Genomic DNA, 26,990 nt, shown 5'->3' with positions numbered 1-26,990 from the left:
CTGTACTTAAAAACCTTATAAGGCTTATAAATTTTGACCATGGTTCCAGAAATTGAGTATATAATTGGCTACAAGCAGAAATGGGCAAAAAGGAAGTGGTCCTGGGAAAAGCAGCAAATTCCTCTCTGATGAAAATAATGTATGCCTACTTTTGGTGGTTCAGTAGCATCATATACAAAGAAACAAGGCAGTGTTTCCAATACGACGATTCCTGTCTTTTAAATATATAATGGAGATAGTTTCTCATGAGATATAAAGGTTGGATTAGCTTATTGGTTTTGATAACTATTTTAATTAATGCAATCTCTCATTCTCCTGAAGTACGTAAAAAATCATTTTGGTCTCCATGGACTCGTAAAACACATAACCTAGTATGCTAGTAGCATGGAGACAGGAATTTCTTGTTCCTATTCTTTATTTTAGCCAGGGGTTTTCAGATTGATTCTGTCTGCCTGCAGGTGCTTCCTGTCTGTTCCACCTCCTTTTACCTAGCTCCCTTTTAAACCTTAGATTCAATGAACAGTGTAACCATTACTCATCAGAGCTGTCCCAGATTCCAAAATCTGGGATCTGACTATCTCCTTTTTTTTTTTTTTTTTTTTAACCTAAGAGCCCTAAGTTTTCTAGATCAGGTCTTTTTCCTGTGACTGAGACAGTCCTTTTTTATTTTACTCTTCTGTAAGGGGACAACTCTTTCTCTTCTGAGAGAATCAAAAAATCATCCTTGGGATATAACATCTCAGAGAAGCATCTCTGTTAATTCCTGCCATGTCTGTCTTAAAACGAATCTTCTAGTTTTCTTGGAGCTCATCTGCTTTTTATTTCACTGAGAGTGTGCCTCTAATTCTACAAGCCCTAGTGTTCAGAGTTGAATTTTTTCCCTTTTAGTGACTACTTTCTTATGCCCCCTTGTCGTCTTTTTTTTTTTTTTTTTTTTTTTTTTGCATTATGTGGGCCTCTCACTGTTGTGGCCTCTCCCGTTGCGGAGCACAGGCTCCGGACGCGCAGGCTCAGTGGCCATGGCTCACGGGGCCCAGCCGCTCCGCAGCATGTGGGATCTTCCCAGACTGGGGCACGAACCCGTGTCCCCTGCATCAGCAGGCAGGCTCTCAACCACTGCACCACCAGGGAAGCCCTATTTTCAGCTTTAACTAAGCTTTTATAATGGGGCAAGCCTAGAATGCCTCCTACCCAGAGTCTTGACTTTTAATAAAGAACTAACCACAATATTTAACCAAGTGTTTGTACACAGGACTCATGACCGGAATGATTGTCTTCCATATGAACCTCTGATTTGACCCTCTGGCTCTAATAGGCCTTAAAGTTCTTTTTATTTATCCTTTTGTTGTATTTGGCTTCTCTAATACCAAGAATTTTCAACTGTCAGTTCTAAGGAGTATAGTTTTCCACATTTCATTGTTTCTGAAATTGCAGTGTATGTTATAAGTGTTGGGTACATTTGATCTGGCAGGGTTTCTTTCCTTCCGCAAAAGCTGTTAATTGAATCTTTGCATGCACCTTATATTTGTGAAAATATTTACGTCTGTTTGCACCTTCTTCTATAGTAAAACATGATGATTTGGACATAGTTTGTTGCCAAGGGCCCCAGTTTGGTCTTGACCTTCAAATTAACATCTGTTCTCATCTTTCTACAGTAGCAACTGCCAGATATACTGTCTTCCATCTGGAAGAAACCTCAATTGTTTATCAGTAGGCTTGTCTTGCTGAGAATATGGTGGCTATTACAAACTCTTCCCTTTTTTTTTTTTGAAGTAACTGTTTGGTTAAATACCCTTTTAGCAGGAACTGGAGAACTGGAATAAATTGAACAAACTATTAAATATCTAGTTCAGTGGAGGCACAATAAGGAAAACAAAGAAGGATAAAACAGTCTGTGCGTGTAGCCAGGAGGGCTTTACCTCTTCTGAATCTGTAATTTTTTCAAACACCTTTAAGGAAAAAATACTCTAAGAATTCACTGAAACTGTGACTCTAGTATAGCAGTTGCAGGGTGGTGAGGGGAAGTATGATGTCTCTTTGAGGAAGTGAGTTTTTGGTTAATAATGGAGTTCCTGTGCTTTACCCAAAAATGTAGACTTTGCCCCTGTCATCAAAAACTTATTTGGGCGGGGTGGGGAAAAAATTAGGAGTTTAGGTTTTTTGTGGGTTTTTTTGGCTGCATCGTGTAGCTTGCAGGATCTTAGTTCCCCGACCAAGGATCGAACCCATGCCCCCTGCAGTGGAAGCGTGGAGTCCTAACCACTGGACCACCAGGGAATTCCCAGGAGTTTAGGATACACACTACTATATATAAAATAGATAAACAACAAGGACCTACCATATAGCACAGGGGTCTATATTAAATATCTCATAATAACCTATAATGGAAAAGAATCTGAAAAAGTAATTATATATATATATATATATATAAAACTGAAACACTTTCCTGAATATGTGAAACTAACACAGTATTGTAAATCAAGTATACCTCAATTAAAAAAAAAAGAAGCAAAAAAATTATTTGCCATCTTGTTGGGGTTATAAATTCTACTCTTAAACTAGATTCATTGAAATTTTTTATAGCATTACGATTTATGGTTTTGTTTGTTTTTTTCCTTGAAAAGTACTGTCTAGGAAATCATGGAAAGGTAAAAGGAGAAAAAAATCACTGCCTCTGCCTCCTTGCTTGTTTGTTACTACCTAAAAGAAATTCTGTACTACTTATTTGTTGTTGTTTTTGGTCAGCATTGAGTTACAGCTGCAGGAACTAGGCCCTGTCATTCGTAGCAGTGTCTACTCCCACCTTGAAGCTTTTGTGCCATGCAATAAAGAAACACTGGTAAAACGTCTAAAGAAGTTACATCTCAATGTCCAGGTAAGAGGAGGAACAATAATACCTGCTTCTGGGGTTTTATAACCTGAAAGGAGACTGATTTCTGTTTGCTGCTTTTGCATACTAATTGCTTTATAATTGTATTGTACATATTTAGTAACCATAGGATGTTCTTTAGTAACCATAGCATGTTGGATCCCCTGGGAAAAAATTGCTTTTCATCAATTGAGAGGTTTAGATGAGACATAATGTTTTCTAATGCTTCTTGGACTAGGTAAATTAACCTCAGTTCCACAACTGACACAACTTTGCCCTCAACAAATAATCTGACATACGTATAATTCAATTTTCTTATTCCTGAAATGGACCTATACAGATATGCTCACACTGACATAAAGACCAATGGAAAGAATCACAGGGTTGCACTTAAACTTAAAGATTATCTAGTGTAACCATCCATGTTCTGCTAGATTCTTCTCGACTACAGTGCCTCTAAGTAATTGTGCAAGTTTGCATGCTTCCAGTGATCAGAAACTTATTTCATTACAATATCAGGAAGTTCTTGCATATGTTGAGTCAAATCCAAGTGCTTTCCATCCCATTGGTCCTAATTCTCCTTTTGCGTTTATTCACAAATTATGTCCCTTTCTTTACTTCATATAAAATGGGCTTCAGTACCTTCACTGTCCTGATTACTCTTCCTTTAATGATTTGTTTGACTATGTATTTTAAAAATATTTACAACTTGCAAGTTATAGAAAAAATAACTTGGATGCAGTTTAAGATAAAAAAAAGAACACTTTTTTTCTATGAATAAAGGTATTTCCTGGAATTAAGGGCAAGAATGCAACCAGGAAGGAATGGGAACTGATAATCTGAATTAACTCTGTTTCTCTTTACCTCTCTTGCCCTATCTCACTTTTATCCTTTTATGTGCATCTGCAGATAAGTTTTCTTTATTTCCAAGGTTTTATATTACAGAAAAGCTACACACAGAGATTGACTGTAGATTTCTCATCCCAATCCATATTCTTGGGGTGAAAACTCTGGTGGTATTATTTTGAGTCAGTCTGAACTTTTCTGGTCGGGGGGTTAGAGTCACAAAGCACAGCATGGTACAGATAGGGGACTGAGTGTGGTGCTCTGGGTCACCGCAGTGGGTGTGATCTGACAGGCATAGAATTCTTTGTTAAAGGTGCTATACTTCTACTAATAAAATAGTTCTTTTGAATTGAGAAACTGTAGTTCTTTCTCAATTCAAAGCAGGTTAATGAACAAATGAAATTTATTTGAGGTCTCAGATTTTGTGCCTATGCCTGGACATTGACTATGGAATGTTGACTATGGAAGAAAGACATTTATCTAACCCTTGCTTTTCTTTATATGGTATAATCATGTACCTTTGTATCCCTAAACATTATATTGTTTGGTTTGACATGTTTTTGAGCTTCGTATAAATGGAGCAATAGTGTCTGTTTTCTTACGCAGCTTGCTTTTTTACACTCACCATTATGCATCTCAGATTTATCTGTCTTTACATGCAGGGGAACTCCATTTTTACTGCTGTGTGTACAGTATTCCATTGTATGAGTATATCTCAGTTATTCATTTTACTGTTGATGTATATTTGGATTGTTCCCAAGCAGATAGTCTCAGCTATGTAATTCTTAAGATGAGATCACCCAGAAACCATGATACTGGATCTTCCGTTTTTTTAAATGGGATTTTATAGCAGACACTGTCATATGTGCAATAATATTTATTAATTGGTATGCATGAAATAAGTAAAATGCTTGTTAGTAATATTTGTATTTTGTTTTTATTAATAAAATTAATGTTATTAATAAAATGTTTTAATTTGTAAAACACACCTGCCATAACATGATAATTGCATTCCTAAAAATCTTCTCCTTACCAAAAATCACATTTTAAACACAGTTGTGTCAGTAAGAAAAGCAAAGTCTTAATATTTCTGCACCTATGACAGTAATAAGAGTATGTTCTAAATAGCTACATATATATTTTGTTACTTGCAAGATGAAATAAATAAATTGATTGATTAAAGCTGTCAGATACAAACCTACTTTTCTTTTTGCCCTGAACCGACATGAATAAGAGTCTCCCATTGTCCTCTTTCACTTTGGCCTTGACCTTGCATTTTTGCTTACAACTTAAGTCACAGTTACTAACAAGAAACAAGAAAACAGGATGCCAACATTCTGTTGGTAGTCACCAAACCAAATTGTGCATTCCGGTCCTCCAAAGCAGGATCTCTTCTTGTGGTACTAGTTCCCCATCATAATGGGGATTAACTGGTAGTAGTCTGCACAGTGTAGATTTTGTTCTCTATTTAATCATTTTATTACAGTTAAAGTGTCCATATAATTTACTGGAGTATTTTTAAGAGTGTAATTGAGCACTATTAATAATTATGCTGAGGCAACAGGCAAAAACTGGGACTCTGCTTGGCTTTCTGGGAAGTAGGGTTATCCTAATTTTATTATATACAGTGTGCATTATGAAAAGTCAGCATTTTAGAAGTAATGTCCGTATTTGAATATGCTAACATTTCAAATGTGTGATCAATATCTAAAACCCAAATTTCATCTTCTGAGGATCTGCTTGCAAAATAAGTTTTGTAAATATGTTTGAAAAAACTTTCAGTGTTTTTTTTTCCTCAGGATGATCGTTTAAGAGAACCTCTGCAAAAACTGAAACTGGCTGTTAGCAATGTCATGCCTGAACAGCTATTTAAATACCAGGAGGACTGCCAGGCTCGTAATCAAGCTAAGTGTGCCAAGTATGTACCTCTTCTATTTGGACTGGCTTTTGCATTTGAGAAATACTTGTAGCTGTTAGAGATTGGTCTTAAGTGGACTTCATCACCAAGTAGAAATCCACATAAACCACTGAAGTGGTATAATTGAATATATTTTCTAAATGGCAGGTCACTTCCCACTCAACTGCTTTGGTGTGAAAGGCAAAAGGTCTTTTGATTTAGTGTATGGATGTGATCAAAGCTAGAGCTGACACTGGTCAGACATTTCACATGTTGACCTACTTGACTGGTTGAAGTTGGATACAAAAGATAAGTGTTCATGCCTTTATATTAGAGTTTGAAGACCTTATTTACCAGAGCGCTTTGTAATGCACTTCAACTTCAAAGTATTATGTGGAAAGGTAGCCTCCTCATTTACCCTGTCTTTTGAGTTAACATTCAATTAAGCAATTCAACAAGTATCTAAGGAGCATATTATAGGCAGTGTTGGGTTGAAACTTTGCTTCATAAAATAGTTTTCATTTTTAGGTTTCAAACAGATGAAGAACGAGAAAAAAATGGATCTGAGGAAGATGATGATGAGAAACCAGGGAAACGTGTCATAGGACCAAGGAAGAAATTCCACTGGGATGACACCATTAGGTAAGATTTAACCAAAACCTTCACTTTTAACCAAATAGCTGATGCAGAAGTAAGGTTTCTCATAAAAAGAATCGATAGTAAATGGAAAACTAGATAGAAGCAACCAAAAGTTAGTGTGTAGGAAAAATTTATTCAAGAGAAAATTAATTTGGTTCTAATATCCTTAGAGTTCTATCACTTTTATTTACCTATAGTACTTTTTATAAGTTAATCTTATTATTGAGTAAGTCATACTGGTTTCAGAGGTGAAGTACTAAATATATTTATATAACCAGTCATCTTTCTTACCAGTATTTCTGTACTCCAAGTGGAGGGTTTAGTTGTAGGACTATCCCTTTTAATCTTTGGTGCCTGGATTAAAGGTATCAAAGGAAATTATCTCATATTGGAAATTTGGCTATAGTACACCGAATGATATATGTTAGAAATTATCTATCTTCATGTCATCTTCTGAATTCTTCAGATAATAGTCTTTATTATTGCTGTCAGATTTGTGTGCTTTTAAAAAATCTGTTTCAAGCTTAATTTTCTACAATTTTGCAGTCAGATTTATATATAAATATATATTTTTAATCTGTTTAGAACTTTGTTATGTAACCTTGTTGAGATCAAATTGGGATGCTATGAGTTAGAGCCAAATAAAAGCCAGTCTGCTGAGGATTATCTTAAATCCTTTATGGAGACAGAGGTGAAACCATTGTGGCCTAAGGGCTGGATGCAGGCAAGGTAAGAAATATGACATCCTAGATTTTATTTTACTTTTTTATTGCTGTTATTAAAGACATATACACACACATATGACATTCATTTTCCTAAGAACCTAGTGTGTTTAACATTCTTTACAGTCATCTCAGATGATGTCTGCTTTGAAAGCTTCACTCACTTAAAAGACAAAACAGTTAGTCACATGGACGTAGAGATACACATAAAGGTGATTTTTTTTTTTTTTTTAACCGACCACTTTTTCTTTTTTGCACGTGAATTTCCTAATAAGAGAAAAGGGGAGGGGGGAAGAAAGTTTTGAACTTTGGAAGGGGAACTTTATATGGGTATCATGAAGATAAGTAACTGAGTACAAGATTTAGAGTGTAGAAAAAGAGGCACAGCCTTAGTGCTATTGAAAATAGTCAATGTAGAGTGGTATCTCTAAAACTAAGTGTAGCCCAGTTTAAAGAGTTAAGTAAAGAATGTTAAAATTAATAGACTTGGCTGTCTCAACCTGTCATCCTGAAGTATTCATCTTAAATCAACAGAAATCTGTTAAAAGATTTAAATAAAGAGGTAATATAACACTTCCCATAAAATAGGTTATTGAATTTACTGTACCATTATAAGTCTTTATTTGGTAAAAAAGCAAATAGTAGCCTATTGAATATTAAATGATTAAAATGACAAAGTGATTATCATGTTATTATCTGCTGTGGAAAAATAATTGTGTCCTTTTAATTTTTCCAGAATGCTTTTTAAGGAAAGTCGGAGTGTACATAATCATCTTACTTCTGCTCCGTGAGTAAATGCAGACTCCAGATTGCTTCATTTATATTTATTCACATTATGATATTTAGTAAACAAAAATATCATTTATTAAATGCTAGGTAAAATAGAACTTAAACATACATTTATACAATCTCTGTCTTACCACTGCTTTTTTGTTTTTAAAAATCGTTTAAACTGTTGACTCTGTAGACCTCAGGACACATTTATCTATTAAAGAACTTCTCAGGCTAGCCTCTAAAAACTTGAATCCATAATGTAACATATTGGCCTGAGATCTGGTAGTGAGAAGCCATGTAAACAGGAAGGCTCTGGTGGTTTCCTTTGTTCCTGGAGGATCTGCCCTCCAGTTGTTTTGTATACTTTTTTCTTTCCCTCTTAATGACCATCTACAAAGGTAATCTGTTATCCTCATGCTTTCCAAGACAGTTCTGTATATATCCTACCTAGCCTTGCCTTGCAGTGTTTTATTCTACAAAATTAACATACTCTTCATGTCCTTCCCTCTGTCCAAAACTGAATCTTTCATTAGTGATGTATTGATAATTACTAAAGAATTAATTAGTGAAAAGGCAAGGGTCTCTAGTGAAAAGGCAAGTTTTTTCTGTGGTTACATTTTTGGGTGAATACTGGTTAATTTGACAAGGATTTTATTTTTACCTACAACTTAAGGCTACTTCTCTATTGCCTAGAAGTGTAGTATTAAGGGTTAATAAAATATAAAATTAGCAAGTCACTGAGAATTTACCGAGCACTGTAGTTCAGTATTCCACTAAGAGATCTGGTTAACATCTGGGTAATGTTACAAAATTCCCCCTCTCCTTGTATACAGTTATAGTAGGTGGAGTTTTCTTTTTTTTTGCGATACGTGGGCCTCTCCTGTTGCGGAGCACAGGCTCCGGACGCGCAGGCTCAGCGGCCATGGCTCACGGGCGTAGCTGCTCCGCGGCATGTGGGATCTTCCCGGACCGGGGCATGAACCCGTGTCCCCTGCATCGGCAGGCGGACTCTCAACCACTGCGCCACCAGGGAAGCCCCCTGTAGGTGGAATTTTTTACAGCTTTTAGGAAGGACACTTTGTTAGTATACCATCAGAGATGTATTGAGTTGGTGTGGTTTTCAGATCTTGCTAGTTTTGTTGTTTTGGGTATAAATTTGGAGTAGTTTGGTTTCATACATTATAGGTTTACTTTGTTGCAGGTGGTTTAGATATCGCGGGGGGGGGGTATGTGTATTTTTTATGCCTTTATATGTATTTGTGTCAATAATATTTCAGGCCTTTAATTTCCCTATAGTTCTAAAATCACGTTACAATTCAAGTATAAATAATTCATTCCTTTAATTCTAAAGCAAGTGTTTACATAGATCCTTTACCTCAGTTTTTTTTTCTTTTTTAGTAGCCTCATTATTATGGCTTTATGTTTCATTTTGTATCAGAAAGTTGGAATCTGTGTGATAATATGGGCCTGAAAGTCATGAATATTACTGTTGCCTTAACGAAGTTGTAGATTTTAATCAAGATACTTGTTAATTTAATTGATGGCATTTTAACTTAGTGAAGTCGAAATATTCTGACATGTGAGGTATTTTAGCTTTTCAACCCTTTTTTAATCTTCAAACATTCTCCACACTGGTTCCCAAAGGTTCCAAGGATCCATGGTATTTTTATTGCCTTTTTTCTGTCATTTGGAAATTTTTTATCTAAATTATTATGTTAAAAATAATTTTCTTTAAAAACTTGAGGATTTTTTGTTTTGTTTTTTAAACAGTATCTCATTTACAACTTCTTAGCATGGTTTAATTTGAGTTTAACGTTCCTTGAAGCTCTTATTCTATAAATAATTACAAATTCTTACCAATTCTTTGAAATAAGTCTCCTTAGGCAGCTTTGTTAGCCTGTTCTGAGTTATTTAACATTTCTTTTTTGGAGTATTTACATTTAAATTTTTAAAAAACTATCATCCACATTTCACATTTTACTAATGGTTTGGCCTTTATTCTAGTTAATTGAAATTGGGGAACATGTTGCTGTATATTCACATATAAACTGAGCACTTATATAACTTATATATAGTTCCTTCAGAGAACTTCCCAAATAGAAGAAATTATTTACCCATATAATTACAAGATTATATGTTACCATTTCCTAATGAGTGACTTAACTGCTCCTGAAATGGACTCCTTTTTAATCTTTTCTCTTAGGGCAAAGAAAAAGGTGATTCCTGCACCTAAACCCAAAGTGAAGGTAAGTAATGAACCAAATCTTTAATTAGTGATAATTGGTGACTGTTGAAATACATCCTTATGATGAAAAGGTTATATGGTATTTCACGTGTATTTTAGGTACCATACTCTTAAGATGGGTGTTTTCAAACATTGTAAAAATCCTAAAACCATTGTATTTGGGAGAAGAGATGACTTTGTGGCAGTGGGAAATTTATATACATTAGTTAAATTGTAAGGCTTATTACTACTTAGAAGTGTTGAATAAAATATGACAAATATCTCTCAGAAGCATCGCTGAGGTTGCAAATATAAATATGTAAGAGAAATTCCTAAGGCTCAAAACAAAGAAGAAGCTGCCAGAGTGTTAATCTGTCACTGAAACTTTAGTTGCCTTTAGGTGCCTTTGCTGATTCCTATCACCTTCTCAGAGCACAGCAGATAAGATTTTCTTAGACTTAAATAGGTTGGGAATTGGAATGAAACTCTCCGTAAACCTGGGACTCTCAAAGGATAACATTTTTAGTAAAAGAAAGAACTGGAAAAGAAGTCCATTCACCAGCAGAAAGACTAAGAAATTTGTGTATCTTGGCCTGGGTTCTGGATTAGGAGAAGAAATCCTCCCTGAAATTTTTCTCTGGATTAGGAGTTTAATTTACACAACCTGCATGAACTGGGAAAACCTCAAGCTACGAAAATAACTTAAAGTTGTTAGATTAGTATTAACCCAGGGCACTGGCAAATCACATTCACTCTTTAATAATGTGCCTTCATCCCAGGCCTCAAAGGCTTATCACATATATACTGTGTCAAACATGAGTTTACAATCTGAAAATACAGAATACGTGAGGAAATAAGTTACTGTGAGTGAGTCAGTGGAAACAGCCAACAGAATTAGATCCCTAAGAAGGGCAAGTGATGGATTTATTAGATTTAGAACATAAAGTAACTTAAGTTTTTTAATATTTAAAAAAGTAGAAGGGGGGACAAAAAATATCCGATCAAAGTAGACAAGGCAGAGTTGAACCAAGCATAACCTCTAGAAGTGAAAACTATAATCATTTGAAATTAAAATTATAATGAAAGCCCACAACTTGTAGGTTTTAGACGTTTCCCATAGCCTTCATCTCTTTAAATAGAGTTTCTTTGCTTGTGAGGTTAGGGCCAGAAGGTCAACATTTGCTACTCCATGGTCTTCTTAATTTATTGTATTAGAGGCTCTTTGAACACAGATTAAAGAGTCTTCTTTTTCTTAGTTAACCTGCTTTGTCTTCTAATCCAAATAATATGGAGCCAGTATTTCATTAAATCTATTGACTTCATGCTTTGTTTTGACATTTGACTTTATTTTTAAACTCCTAATACCCACCATAAAGGGTTGGTTAAATTTTGATACATCTATTTAAACATATGATTAATTTACCAGAATTCTAATAATGGGTATGCTGGGATGGTACAGGGGAATTATGTTTTGTTCCTTTCTTTGTGATTAAATTACCCTTTCCTTTTCCCCAAATGGAAAAACTGTATTGCAGATACGGTTTTTTCCTGCCCTGCTGACCTTTAAATACCTATTTCAGTTATAAAGGTAATATAAGGAAATGCTTGCAGGAGAAAATGCAAACAATACAGAAAAGTAAGAAGGAGGAAAGTAAAAGTATCCAGAAATTTCTGCTCACACAGAATAAAAAGCTCCTAACTTTGTGGTACACATCTGCCCTCCCTTCTTCTGGCTCTGTCCCTGCCTCCCTTCCTTCTTTCCTTCCACCCATTCATCCATCCATCTAACCATCTATCCATCTGCCCATTCAGTCATTCATTTATCCAGATTGAATTAAGATTTTATATAAATGGAATAATCTGCTTTTTCGGCTCAAATATATATCCTGAACAATTTACCAATATAAATCTACACAGTACTCTCTTGGCTGGATTTACTGTTATTTTTGTAAAGAAAAAAATATTAAAGAAAAATTAAAAGAAAGTTACTTAAAATGGCAGTTTTATACTGGTAACACTCCCAATGTTATTTTGATACACTCTCAGTTTCTGTACTTTTTATAGTAATGCAGCTTTCACTAATCATGTGATTGGTTGGCATGTCAGTGCAGTCATGTCTCATCTGCATTAGCTGTTCATCTTAGCAGACAATTTTGATCTTAATGTAGTTACGCTACAGACTTCTAAAAGGTATTGAGGTTTTCAATCACGACTTTTTAGAATAGAAGTTTAGAGAAATTGCTAAGAAAGAGTGTAGTGGCATTCTTAACAGAAATAAGAATTTATTATTCTTATTTACTCTAATGCCTTAGAAAGTAGGTGGTAAAGACCCTTTCTCTCCATGCTTTCCCTACTGTAGTTAGAGGAAGTGCTGTCATGGTGTAAATTAATGTATAATATAAGGGTTTGGGTTTATTTGGATTTGTCTGTTTTTAGGAAACTAATTGAAGAAACTTGGAAAAGATTTTTATGTAGTTTTATTTCTTCTTAATCATAAATATAAAATGAGTCATGTACTTTATATTTTTCTTAAGAGAAGGATACTTTTTTTTTTTTTTTTTTTGCGGTATGCGGGCCTCTCACTGTTGTGGCCTCTCCCGTTGCGGAGCACAGGCTCCGGACACGCAGGCTCAGCGGCCATGGCTCACGGGCCCAGCCGCTCTGCGGCATGCGGGATCCTCGCGGACTGGGGCCCGAACCCGCGTCCCCTGCGTCGGCAGGCGGACTCTCAACCACTGTGCCACCAGGGAAGCCCGAGAAAGATACTTTTTAAATTCTTTTGCTCTTTGAATATTTTAAACTGTGCCCTAATTCTCATATCTCTTCCTTGAATTTTAAGAAAGTTAATTTTTTTTGATAAAACAGAAAATATTCTCTCTTAGGTATTCCAAGTTTTAATTCCTAATGCTCTTGCTTTCTTAGCATAGTGCCTTGCTCATAGTGAATATGTGTGGACTAAATTACAAATGACTTCTACCAAAATGAATAGAAAAGGTAATTTAAGTGTGCTTGAATTGAATCTTCTGCCAGTTTGATGTACCAGTTTCTCCATGCGCTGCCTATGGGTAGCTGTAGGACAGGCATACAAAGAGGCCGAAATGCAAGGAAGCAGAGAGTGAGGGCCAGTATCGTAGCAAACCATACTATACGAGATGGGTAGAATCTTTTTTATATATAATTAATTTATTTTTATTATCATTTTTTTAATTTTTGGCTGCGTTGGGTCTTTTTTGCTGTGCACGGGCTTTCTCTAGTTGGCGGCGAGTGGGGGCTACTCTGCGTGGCAATGCACAGGCTTCTCATTGCAGTGGCTTCTCTTGTTGCAGAGCATGGGCTGTAGGCTTGCGGGCTTCAGTAGTCGTGGCACATGGGCTCAGTAGTTGTGGCTCGTGGGCTCTAGAGCGCAGGCTCAGGAGTTGTGGCTCACGGACTTAGTTGCTCCCTGGCATGTGGGATCCTTCCAGACCAGGGCTCAAACGCATGTCCCCTGCATTGGCAAGCGGATTCCTAACCACTGTGCCACCAGGGAAGTCCCTGGGTAGAATCTTAAGATTCTACCTTAAGATTCTATTTCCCTGGCGGTCCAGCGGTTAAGACTCTGCACTTCCACTGCAGGGGGCTCGGGATCAATCCCTGGTCGAGGAACTAAGATCCTGCATGCTGCACGGTGCGGCCAAAAGATTTAAAAAATACAAATAAAAAAGATAAAGGCAGAAGTTCTCCTAGGTATAAGGAGGATAAAAAGAGAATAGTCTCTGAACAAATGGATTCGGAATAGTATCTGAAGATCTGATAGAGGTGGGTGAGGGGAGAGGAGGTTTCATTAGTAGTAGACCTAGTATATGAATGTTCCTTTGGCTTGGTTTTAAGCCTTCTTAGAATGGCTTACTAAGATGTGGCAGCTGTGTGCAATACATCAGTTACTTTGGCTTTTGAGGACAGTTCAGTTAGGAGCTCTACCCTCTGGAAAATTATTTTGGTTTTTATAGTCTCTAAATAAGATTTCTAGTAGAATTTTAATTATGAGAATTCCTTTGTCCTTTAAAATCTAATACTTTGTAATTTTTGATTAATCGTTTTTGTTTTTCCAACATAATGCTGTTTATGCTAGGAGTGTAGTCCAAAAAAGGACCAGAAAACTCCTGCATCCTTGGTGGCTTCAGTTGGTGGCCCTTCAACGAGCTCTAGCACATCTGCTGTGGCCTCCACCAGTTCTAGCTCTACACCGGCCCAGGAGACGATCTGCCTTGATGACTCACTAGATGAAGAACTTTCTTTTCATCCACCTGCACTGGATCTTGTTTCTGAAGCTTTAGCTGTTATCAACAATGGGAACAAGGGCCCTCCATCTGGCTCAAGGATAAGTATGCCAACTGCAAAACCTCGTCCAGGACTGAGAGAGGAAAAATTAGCAAGTATCATGAGTAAACTGCCACTGGCTACTCCCAAAAAACTAGATTCTACTCAGACCGCACATTCATCAAGTCTTATTGCTGGCCACACAGGGCCAGTACCAAAGAAACCCCAGGATTTAGCTCATACTGGCATCTCTTCAGGCCTTATTGCTGGTTCTTCAATTCAGAACCCTAAAGTTTCCTTAGAACCTTTGCCAGCCAGGCTACTTCAACAAGGACTACAGAGGTCAAGCCAGATTCATGCTTCTTCCTCTTCGCAGACCCATGTCTCCTCTTCTTCCCAAGCCCAAGTTGCTGCCTCCTCTCACGCTCTGGGAACATCAGAGGCCCAAGATGCTTCTTCGTTAACACAAGTAACAAAGGTGCACCAGCATTCAGCTGTCCAACAGAACTATGTGTCTCCATTACAAGCAACTATTAGTAAATCACAGACCAATCCAGTGGTGAAATTAAGTAATAATCCCCAACTTTCCTGTTCATCCCCACTTATTAAGTCTTCAGATAAGCCACTTATGTACCGCCTTCCCTTATCTACTCCCACACCTGGAAATGGTTCTCAAGGGTCCCACTCCCTGGTTTCTAGGACAGTACCTAGCACCACTACCTCCAGTAACTATTTAGCCAAGGCAATGGTGTCACAAATCTCCACGCAGGGTTTCAAATCTCCCTTCTCAATGGCTGCATCCCCAAAACTTGCCGCATCTCCGAAACCTGCCACGTCTCCTAAACCCTTGCCCTCACCTAAGCCTTCTGCCTCACCCAAGCCCTCTCAGTCAGCTAAGCCTTCAGTATCAACTAAACTTATTTCTAAATCCAACCCAACTCCCAAACCTACTGTATCCCCAAGTTCTTCCAGTCCAAATGCACTAGTGGCCCAGAGTAGCCACTCTAGCAGTAACAACCCAGTCCATAAACAGCCCAGTGGAATAAACATCAGCAGACAGTCTCCCACCTTGAATTTATTGCCCTCTAATCGCACTTCAGGCCTTCCATCTACAAAAAATCTTCAGGCCCCTCCAAAGCTAACAAACTCATCATCCACTGGAACTGTCGGCAAGAATAGCTTGAGTGGAATTGCAATGAATGTACCGGCCAGCAGAGGTAGCAACCTTAACTCAAGCGGAGCTAATAGGACTAGTCTATCTGGGGGAACAGGAAGTGGAACACAGGGTGCTACTAAACCGTTGTCTACTCCACATAGACCATCCTCTGCCTCAGGGTCGTCAGTGGTAACAGCCAGTGTGCAGGTATGTATGTTAGATACATTCACGTGATAAAGTGTAAGATGGTGTAATTTCTCTTGTGAGTCAATTTAATGACTTTATTATAATATCATCAGTTGTTTATGATGACTTATAACTTATGGATGTTGACATCACAGTGATGGAGACACCTGGGAATGAAATTTTTGTTGGGATGTGGATTTTTTTTTATTACATGCTTACTTTCAAAATTTTTTAAAAACACAACTAAAATGCATATTTAAAACTGTACCTTATTAAAGTCCAGAACAAAATAGTCATTTATGATTTTAACATACCTTCACATGTCTCTTCTTTTCCCCATCCTAGTCCCCTTTCTCCTGCCAACTTTCATATATATATATATTTTTTGGTGGTACGCGGGCCTCTCCCGTTGCGGAGCACAGGCTCCGGACGCGCAGGCTCAGCGGCCATGGCTCACGGGCCCAGCCGCTCCGTGGCATGTGGGATCTTCCCGGACCGGGGCATGAACCCGTGTCCCCTGCATCGGCAGGCGGACTCTCAACCCCTGCGCCACCAGGGAAGCCCCATAATTTTTTATTTAATAAAATTTAGACATTCATATTATTTTTTTCCTCTAACCATTTGTCTTTTCGAATAAAATTTTTATTTTGCACAAATTTTACAGTTATTCATATATAATTCTCTGTCAAGTTAGTATCGGTAATCCATTTATACCACACTTTTCCCATTTGTGAGTTTTTAATTTAAATTTATCTCTCATTTAGCAGGAGTACCTAATTCAAGGAATCTTTTCAAGAAGGCTAATGTGAAAGCTGTTTTACTTTAGCTCTTGCATACCTGATAATTTCTGTGCTGCCACACTTGAGTTGATAAAGACTCTTGGGTCACTAACTCCAAGTTTTGTAAATACTGCTCCGCTGACCCTTACTTACTAATTAAGGTTATAAAAAAGTATGAGGCAATTCTGACTTTTTGTTCCCTTATAAGTAATGTGTTTTCTCTGCCTAAATGCTAATCACATTTTCTCTTGTTTCTTGAAAATCAAGTGTTCCCAGATAATGGCTAGGTTTATCTAGTTTTCATTAATTGTGTACCTAGAAAAATGGTAACATCTTTCAATCTCAGACCTGCCCATTTTTTCAGCTCAAGAATATTTTGTTCTATTATGTTTTCTGATCCATTGGCCTAGGTTTTTTGAGAACTCTTTAGCACTCATATATTCCATCTCTCTGCCTTTCATATCATCTTCTCTGTTATTGTTTCCATCTATCTGCCACTTCTTTGTATTCTGAGGCTTTTCTCAGATTTGTCTTCACTTTACTGATTTGGTTTCTTTAACTTTTTTCCCTTCCCCTGAAACATAATCCATGTTCGCAGTAGGTAAAATTCAGAAAAAAAGAAAAGAAAAGCCACCCATCATCCCACCAGTGTTGATACTTTCCTGATAACTCTTTTAGACTCTTCAAGAAAGTGGATTTTACATAATATTCTGTTTCATAAGAAGCTTTAAAAAAATATAACATTTATGATGTTATTTCTTAGCTTCTCAGTTATTCTTTGAAAATATGACTTTTATTGATGTCTGAAATTCTGTTGTCTAAGAAAGTGCTCTAACTTTGTACTGCCTCTTATTTATGTGGAATAGGAACATCTAATGAAATACGTTTCCCTTGGTGTCTGTAGAGGGTCTCTGCTACTCAGTACAAGCTAAGTGTTGGTATTCAATATACACTTAAAACCCAAATCATCACTCTGCCTTTACTAAAGTAGGCTTAGGAATGAATGAATTCTAGAATTCTAATATAGAACAAAATTCAATTAACTGATACTTCATTAACTGAAATCTAGGATAAATAGATGTTTTATCTATATGATTTTGCTTTTATCAGAAATTAAAAAAAACCGATTAGGGATTGTATGTTAAAATTTGAGTTATAACTAAGGTCTAGGAGTTAGTCCACATTCCTGTTTTATTATCTTTATTAAAATGTTGACTGTTTTTGAAATCAATCTTTAATTTGATTACAGGAATATGTGAGAGGATTATAACCGAAATGGCAGTTCCGTGCCCCAGATCCTCCTTCCTAGTGCCAACTACTTTTAACTCTCTTAGCTTTTTCTCTTGTGTTTTTTAAAAATTGTGTTTTCAAAAAATAAGAATGAATGGAAGACTATTTATTTTAGTATTATCTTTCAGCTTCTCATTGTGATAAATAAGGCTTTTAGCTCACTTTTACCTTTCCCATTTTCTTCAAAGACTAAAATTACAACTTTTGGTTAAATCTGTGACTATGTAAAATATTGTCTCTGTTGAGCTAAGTGTCATTAACTGTGGTTTCAATTATAAATTTTGGACTTTTTTCCTGTAGTTAAAAATTGCTGTTTTTCCACTTGCTTTGTTTTCTTTGAATTTAAAGTTAAATCTCCCTCTGTCTTTTGTCATCTCCAGAATCTATCAGTTCTTTTTTTTTCCTGGAAACCTTCCTATATTTGATCATTTATCCCTGAAGAACAACTTGGTTTGTTGTTTACCAATTGGTTTGTTGGCAAGGAAACTATGTGGCAAAATTTGTGTTTCTAAAATATAACTACTTCCTCCCTGGTTTTCTTCCTCTCCGAATGGCTTTCTGATTTGGAGACCTTAGTGTTTCTGCCTTCATATCGGATCCTTTTTGTCTTTCTTATTGGTTTGACTGAGGAAAAGATCAGTAATTGAATAAGGTTATTTCTAACTTCTGGTCAACCTAAGGTTCTTTTTTTTAACATAGCATCTCACTGAAGTCTTATCAGCTACCTTGTGGCCTCTAGATCCTATCCTTCTAGCTGGCCAACACTAAAAACAGGTTTCCTATCTATGCCTATAAACTATTCCACTCCTTTCTGAAAGACATCTTTAGCTGTTTGCAGATGTGAACATGACAGGTCCTGAGGTTAGCAAAAGTTAAAGTCTTTCTGGGTTCACATTATTATCTCTACCTGCTTTTTATTAACTTGCCACTCAAGGCTTTCCTGTTCTTTCTTGCCCTTCAGCTTATTGATTTTCTGTGAATCCTGTCTTTGCCACTTTATAATTCCCAAAATAATTCACTAAGCAAATGTTTACTAAGTGTTTAATGTGTGCCAGGCACTCTTCTAGGTGCTGGGGAAATGGGGTGAATCAAGATCCCTCCTCTCATGGGGCGTATATTCTAGGCAGGAAGATAAGCAAAACACAAGTACTTAAAAATACTTTAAGCGCTATAAAAATAAAATAAAACAGTAATATGCTAAAGTGTGGTTGCTACTAACGTGGATCAGGGAGATGGAGAAGGCCTCTTTGACGAGGCAGCATTAGAGCTGAGAATTGAATGAGCAGGAGCCAGCCGTTTGGAGAGAAGAGCGAAGAGCCCAGGCAAGAGGGGGATGGTAGATGTGAAGACGCTGAGATAGGAGAGAGCCTGACGACCTGCAGGCCTGCATGGCTAGACAGCAGGGAAGGATGGGGAGGTGAGGAGATCACAGATCAACTCCAAACCATGTGATGGAGGACCTTGTGGGCTACAGTAAGGGCTTGGGCTTTTACTTCTGTTCAGTGGGAAGCTGTTGGAGGGGAGTGGTATGGTCTGATTTATATTTCAAAAGATCACTCTGGGTGTTGTAGAGAATGGGGGACAGATGTACTCACCAAAATGAAACACGTCGTCAAAAGAAAAATGTAATACCCACCACAGGAAGAGCAAGGTGCCCGTTCATATCTTCCCCTAGGAATGAAATGTGGAGGCCATGGAAACTATTTTTGATTATGGGGCATTATCCCGAACTGATTGCCTACTGCATGTTGACAGCTTCTCCTGTGTGCTTCCAAATGATATCAACAGTGGGATATCCCACTTCTGGAAGGTCTCCACCTTCTATGAGAGAAACTTAGATACTTAGGTAATCTGGTGTTTCACTTTAGCTTTATAAACAAAAGTGGTTATGGAAGGTTTTTAAAAGCACAGAATGTTAGATACTTATGGCGTGGTGCCATTTTTTATTGCTAATACACGTTACTTAATTGTGAAAGTTGCCCTAATTTGCATTTTCTGTCAGTTTAATGCTTCCATTAGCCTCCTCCAGAAAAGCATAGAAGAGTTCTCCTTATTAGCAGTGTTTCATGTTCCTCACTAGGGGGGCTCCACTTGGGGCACATGGCCTTGGAGTGTGTTCCCCATATTATCCTGAGACTAAAATAGAATTAGATTAAAAAGAAAGAACCCTTGTTAATTCTTAAATTGATGCTGGATCCTTTTTTTGCTTCAGAAGCACTGTTGTTTCTAACTTAGTAATTCTTTCCTAAATCACCCATTTTGTATATCATGGTGGGCACAGTAGAGGGGAAAGACCGGCAAGTAAGAAAAATAGTCAAGTCCAAGCGTAAAGTGATAACGATTTGTACTTAAGTGTGGGAGGAAGTTGCGATTAAAAAAACAAAAAAAGTTATGTTGACTGCGAGCTCATCTTGTTCTTCATTTCATGATGCTTAAAAACTAAGGTTTCAAGCCAGAGTGGTGGCAAAGAATGAAACTACTGATCCTAGCGTTTACCATACACGAGAAGGAAGTGATTGTAGCAGATGATGAGTTCAATTCTGGACATGCCAAGTTGGCGAGTGTTAGATAGCCAAGTGGAATTCTTCACTAAACGGTTAGCTAAACAGCATTGAAACTGAGATGAGAGTTCAGAACTATAGGTATAAATCTGAGAGATAAATAAAGGAGATAAGGGAAGGCTATTGGAGAACTAGTGGAAAAACCAGAATAGAAAGCTTTGGGAGGATGTTCTTCATTTTTTTTGTTCAGCAGTGCTGTGGACCATTAAGTGTATAAATATATGATGTAATGTGGCATTTTTGCATGGGAAAATCACCTACCTTGTTCTCATACATTAACTAAGAAATAAAATGATTAGCCCTTAATTAATAATTTACTGGTAGAAATAATGAACATACAAAGTAAAACTGACCATAGCTAATGCTTATTATTGATTAACAAATATTCAGAGAATTCAGTTTTCTTGACCAAATTTAGAACTGTAAAGTTTTTTACCACAGAAATTTTGAGTTGATAAAATAAGGCTACAAAATTGCAGAAACTATAGTAGATAATGTCTGATACTGCGAAATTTTGATTATAATCTTTGTTGATAAGTACACATAAAAAAAGTCAAAATGGGAAAAAATTATTTAATTGCTTTATAGAAAAGTGTTCAAAGAATTAAATTAGCTTACTAGAGTATATTTAAGTAATTTGTCCATGAGAGCTCATGAGTGCTAGTGTATTTCTAAGCACAAACATGGCGTCACAGCCCAGGTCCGGGAGTGTCAAAACACTCTCTAATTTACCTTTTGCCTTGGGAGTCTAAGTTCAAAAAAGTAGTGGAATTGGAAACCTCCTTCAGGGGTTAATGAGAGGCTAGATAATGTGGAAAAAGGAGGCTGTCATTCAGCAAGTTTGATAATAAAAGGAAGATCCATAAGTCAGGTTTTTGCCAGGGGTTGGGGAAGAGCCAGGAATAACAGCGTGGTTGTAAAACAATGTAAGAGGACTCTATATTTGCGAAGGCAGAGGAAATACGGAAAAGGTGCAGTGCTTGACATTTGTCACAGAAAGTTCTGCATGGGTGGGATTCGTGGCATAGGTCAGGTGTTCAGCTTCTGAGGAAGAGGCAGGTAAGGCTAATGGTGAGGAGGACACAGGATGGCTGTTATGATGAAAGTACAGGGTATCAAGTTGGGGGATCTGAGAGAGTAATAGTCTAGAACAACAGCTGCAGGTATTGTGTCGGAAAAGATTGTAAGGCAAACAGTAAAATTACAGAGCATTTTCAGAGACCAAGTTGAAATTATATGGAATAAAGTACCAGTGTCAAATCTAGGGGCTGAGAGCAAACATGGAAATCTAAGGTTAGAAATGAGTTGATTAAGAGAGTGAATGGGTGTTAATATAGGCGTTGCAGTAACAGTTAAGAAATCTAAACTGGTGATGAAGAGCTGAGTAGAAGTATTTCCAAAGCCAGTATTGGTCACTCTTTGAAATGTAATTTATGCTTCAGTCTTCATTTCTGTCTCCCAAAGTTTCTGTTAGAGCAGATGTAAGACATAGTCTCGTGTCCATGAGGATATTAAGTAAAATAAATCAATTCAGGTTAAAGACTTGATTTCTTATGTATTTTGACCCCTGGTTTCTGCAGTCCACAGCAGGAGCATCATTATTGGCTAATGCCTCACCTCTGACTCTCATGACATCACCTTTGTCTGTAACAAATCAAAATGTGACTCCTTTTGGGATGCTGGGTGGCCTTGTTCCAGTGACCATGCCCTTCCAGTTTCCCTTGGAGCTACTTGGCTTTGGAACGGACACAGCTGGAGTGACAGCCACCTCGGGATCTACCTCAGCCGCTTTCCACCATAGCCTAACTCAGAGTAAGTGCGGCTCTTTTATTTACTTGGCTACCTAGTTTGATAGAACAGGAAACTTCACAAATTTATACTAATTGAGAGTAGTCCAGTTGGAGTTAGTGAAAATTATAGAATTTTTAAAAAAGAAATGCAGTTTATTTCATCTATATATATAAAATAAGTCAAATTACTGGACTCTGAAATTTTTTTATAGTTTGTAAGTGAACTGTCTCTTCCACGTTTCTATCTTAATGAAATTTGTAAGAGGGAGTCAGATTTGCTGGGTTATTTGCATACACATTTATATTTATACATGTAAATATTTCTTAACGTATGTGCTCTAGTTTAAGAAGTCAAGGTCTGTGCTTGCATTAGATAAACTATTTTCATTTTTTATCTAAGAGGGCTCAAATCTTAGTTTTAAGAAGATTACTGACAAGTCTGTTTTCCTCTCAGATTTACTAAAGGGTTTACAGCCAGGAGCTCAGCATGCAGCAACACTTTCCCACTCACCTCTGCCTGCACATTTACCGCAAACATTTAATGGTAAGAAAGCCACCTGTTTCTTCCTCTCTTTATTATTTATACAAATTTACAAATATATATTTTAAGTCTTTTCTGAAAACCATGTGAGGGAACGACAAAGATTGGAAAAACTAATTTTCATGTGACTGAGTCCTTATTGGCAACAAACACCTTACAGAAAGGAAATAGGTAAAGGAGATCTTTTATTACACGTGCAGAGAGCCTTTTTGAAGATGTTTGTTATATGGAAATGATGACAAAGAATAGAATTCATAGGACAGTGTACAAAAGTCATGTCCGGTAATTAATCATAGTTGACCTTTATTGAAAGCTTACTAAGTGGACAGTCTTGTGACTACTTACATGTATTAGCTAATTTAACCCTTACAACAAACCTGTGAATGAGATAACAGTCCCCATTTTACAGATCAGGAAACTGAATCAGAGGTAAGCAACTTGCCCAAGATGATAGGGTAGTTAAGTGTTTAATCTGAGATACAAACCCAGGAAGTCTGACTCCATGGCCTGTATTCTTAACTATTAAACTTCTCTGCCTCTTAGCTGTGATTAAATTAACGTGATTTTAAACTGTACACGTTATATATTTGCAGCCCAACTAGATCGCTCTGAAATCTGAAATTGGATAGTGGACACTGGACACAACACTGGCCTCCAGATTCTTGCTCTCACCAGCACTTGACCCCCATAGAACGCTGATACTGTTCTGAAGGCCATTTTCAGGATCTGTGAGCCGCTCAGCTGCTCTCTTAACTTAGGAAGGTTGACTGGGGCCTCACTGTTCTTTTTGGCCACTGCATTTAAAATTATTGTTGAACAAGTTTACAGTTGACCACAATGTGGAAATGGGAGCTTTAGAACAATCTTGAGGCAATAGGTTGTAATTAATCCTCTAAAGCACCTAAGTGGCAAGCTGCCCCAGACTCTCCCTTGAGAGAATGAATACAAAACCACAGTTGTGCAAATGGGGGACCACAAAGTAGGCACAAGTGTCAACAGTCCTGATCTTCCTGGGCTTCTTGATTAGGTTTAAGTGCTTAAGGAAAATTGCCCTGTGACTAAGGCAGTTCCACCCTGGGTATTGATGACAGCTTGGTAGGATGAGTCCGGCTTAGAGCTGTATGTTTGAGGGCAGACCGGTAGAAACCTGCAAGGAATTAGACACCTGGGATTCTTGTGGTTCAACATGACCCCAATAGTCCAAGTGTAGGTACATTATCTTGTTTTCTGGCCAGCACCACTGTTCCAGAGGGAGAAAGGAAATAAGACTGTCGGTATTTTCCAAGTAATTGAAATTTAAAAGTTTGTAATTTTTCATTGTAAAAACATTTTGAAGTATGAGACACTAAATTTGAGAATCAGGCTGGGATTTTTGAATTCGAGGACTGCCGCTTTGAGCAAGTCTAACTTGTTTGACCTTCACTTCCCTTGCTTGTAAACTGAGGACAACAAGATGTTTTTAATAGGCTTCTTATGAGAATTTAACAAAAATATTTATTTAGGGCTTCCCTGGTGGCGCAGGGGTTGAGAGTCCGCCTGCCGATGCAGGGGACACGGGTTCGTGCCCCGGTCCGGGAAGATCCCACATGTCGAGGAGCGGCTAGGCCCATGAGCCATGGCCGCTGAGCCTGTGCGTCCGGAGCCTGTGCTCCGCAGCGGGAGAGGCCACAACAGTGAGAGGCCCGCGTACCGAAAAAAAAAAAAAAAATTAAAGCTTCTAGCATGGTACCTGGTGCATAGTAAGAGCTCAGTTAATGTTCATTTTCTGACCTTATCTAAAGACTGGGGTCAGTAAACTTTTTCTATAAAGCTGCAAATAGTAAATAATTTAGGCTTTGTAGTCCACATAGTCTATCACAACTACTCCACGCTGCCATTGCAGTAGGAAAACAGTCATAGACAATATGTAGCATGAGTGTGGCTGGGTTCCAATAAAACTTTATTCATAAAAAGAGGTGGCATACCAAACCCTGGTCTAAAGAATTTCACATTCCAGTTAATATGAGTATTTTATTTTGGTAATTAACCAAAGCTTCTTTGAGCAAAATCCCACTCTGCCATTTTATGAATTTAATTATGCCTCAAGTCAAATCATTTCTGTCTACAAATGCAAGGGTATAATACCACATTATAAATGGAAAAGTCAGTTCCTTAGATGTTGTCACCAAGTTCATTTTAATAATATTCTGTTTATACAGCTTTTGAAATAATTGTCTTGTTTCATTGATACATCTTTTCTTCAGTGGAGGCAGTTTTTTTGTTTCGCTTATGTTTCACCCGAGTGATTTAGGTTTCACGCGAGTGGACTTAGCATTGTGACTTTTGTGGTCTCCTCCAGCCTTAGGATTGTTACTGAATGCAATAATTTGTTCCTTTACACCTGTGTATTTCTGCCCTTTGTGCCTCCCTCTTTTTCTCTCAGGCCTGGTGGGGGCTTAATTTTCCTTGCTAAGGCAATGAATGATCTATTAGAGATTTTCTCTATATTCTGTTGTCTCTAGAGGTCACTGGGCCCTACTCATGTCCAGTTTAACTTGAGTGATCAGCATTTTCCCAGTAAAAGTTACATAGCCATATGTAAAACTAAGAAACCATTGTTCCCAGTAGCAAACTTTCCTGCCTTTTACAACTTTTGCCAGGTTAGGACTAAAACAAAGACTCAGCTGGAGTTTTCACTACCAGTGTGGTCCAGTCATTTACATAAATAATTGAGAGTTATTAAATGCTGTGTCATGGCAGGAAATTTAATCTCACTTGCAAGAAAATGAAATTGACCTTGTCTTCTAAAGGAATCAAAAAATGTGTTAGGTCCCTTGAAGGAGAGGGATTATGTCTTTTATGTTTCTTTATAATCCTCACAGCATTTGACACAATTGACAGTGAGGGAGATAATAAATACTTGTTGAAATAGTATTTGTAGGACACTGAAAACCAATTAAACCAGTCATTTGAGATAAGAGGATCATTCTTGTTGAGTTTTTATCTCCTTTATGTTCTCAACCTCTATACTGCTATATAACACGTAAGGTACTAAAGGTTATCTTTTTAGCAATGTCATCATCCACATGAAAATTAAAAGTTAATTGTTCTTTTTGCTTTGTTTTTATTTTTTATTACATGCCGACCCATACCAATTAAACATCTCTTTTCTCAGATGGAGGCCAAAGTAAAGGGGACACTAAATTACCACGGAAATCTCAGTGACTTCCAGCAAGCAAAGGAGATGACACACTTGGCTGGCTGATGGAATCTACCTGATGGAAAAGTACTCATGTGGTCATAGGGCTGCTGTTCTGTCGATGTTTACATTCTCTCGTCCCAAGCACTGTGGTGAGGAGGAAAAAGAAAAGAAACCATTACTTGAGTAAAGCCAGGTGCAGGAGGAAGAAATGCTTTCGTGCAAAGTTAGTGACCTTTGGTCTCTTCTAAAGAAAGACAAAGTTACCATATTAACTGACTTGAAAGAGACTCAGTTGTCAAACCCACAGAAATACAAATTTGATTTTTCCCGGGGGAGGAAGAAGGAAATTGAGGATTTGGGTAAACTCCATCCATCCTGGGGGTTGGATCTGAACACGTGTAGACATAATTGCATAATAAAAGACAATATATCTGAAATTAGGCCAGTTTGTCAGGAGTAATGATCATGTCTGGGTGGACTGTGCAGCAAATTTGCCACAAAAACAGTTAATGACCCTGTGTCTGATACAGACAGTAGCTGAGTATAAATCACGTACCCTCAACAATCCTGAACAAACTTGAATCTACTCCAGTGTGTAGCAACTCCTATGTAAGTCAGTGGACTAAAGATGCTTCAGGAAAGTCATTTTAGCACAGTGATATATATTACATTTTTAAGTCAAAAAAATTGAGCCCGTTGCTCTTAACAGACAAAACTTAGATGTTCCCTTTTTGTAAAAGGGTCAATTACATCTTCCATTCAGAAGCAGGTACTTAACTCTCTTCTTCAGGTGATTTGTGCATCTGGTATTGACTGGTTAATTCTTATTTCCATTCTTGATGTTAAAACGTGACTGTGTTCACATTTTCCTCTTGAGAAATGGGGATCTTTGATATAGGGCTGTGGCTTTGGTCCACTTAGCCTTTGCAGGCCTGCCAGTATGAACTTTAAATTTCCCCCAACATCACCTCAGGTTCACAACGTCTTCTGTTCTTTTAGCTAGTGGTATTTCAGGTGATTATTAACTATTGATATAAACAGGTATAAGTGTGCATTACAATGCTTCTTCATTGGTCATTCAAATGGCATATATGTATTTTTTTTTGAATTTTGAAGATGGTATTTTAAAGGGAAGAATTAAATTAGGATCATTATGTGTACAGGGGATTATTTTTATAACAATCATAGTGTATTTTTACTCCCTATATCCAGTGTAGTGAAATTGATTTGGAGCAT

The 26,990-nt window shown here is 37.4% G+C and overlaps 1 protein-coding gene across 1 annotated transcript in view; it reads left to right on the top strand.

The window, feature by feature from the left end:
* Positions 1 to 26,172, top strand: part of UBN2 (ubinuclein 2) — a gene marked incomplete at its 5' end in the record, with an annotated part of 66,412 nt that extends 40,240 nt beyond the window's left edge. The window contains 10 exons of the mRNA XM_082661856.1: positions 2,746 to 2,875; positions 5,515 to 5,633; positions 6,141 to 6,254; positions 6,837 to 6,980; positions 7,710 to 7,760; positions 9,951 to 9,993; positions 14,083 to 15,633; positions 21,823 to 22,054; positions 22,487 to 22,576; positions 25,728 to 26,172. Of these exons, the coding sequence (XP_082517982.1) occupies positions 2,746 to 2,875; positions 5,515 to 5,633; positions 6,141 to 6,254; positions 6,837 to 6,980; positions 7,710 to 7,760; positions 9,951 to 9,993; positions 14,083 to 15,633; positions 21,823 to 22,054; positions 22,487 to 22,576; positions 25,728 to 25,777 (2,524 nt within the window). The 3' untranslated portion in view covers positions 25,778 to 26,172. The remainder of the gene's footprint in view (positions 1 to 2,745; positions 2,876 to 5,514; positions 5,634 to 6,140; positions 6,255 to 6,836; positions 6,981 to 7,709; positions 7,761 to 9,950; positions 9,994 to 14,082; positions 15,634 to 21,822; positions 22,055 to 22,486; positions 22,577 to 25,727) is intronic.
* Between the last annotated feature and the right edge of the window lie 818 nt (positions 26,173 to 26,990).

The sequence above is a fragment of the Grampus griseus genome (genome assembly GCF_964374135.1).
Source record: "Grampus griseus genome assembly, chromosome: 9".
NCBI classification, from domain to species: domain Eukaryota; kingdom Metazoa; phylum Chordata; class Mammalia; order Artiodactyla; family Delphinidae; genus Grampus; species Grampus griseus.
This window is presented reverse-complemented; position numbering and strand designations above follow the sequence as displayed.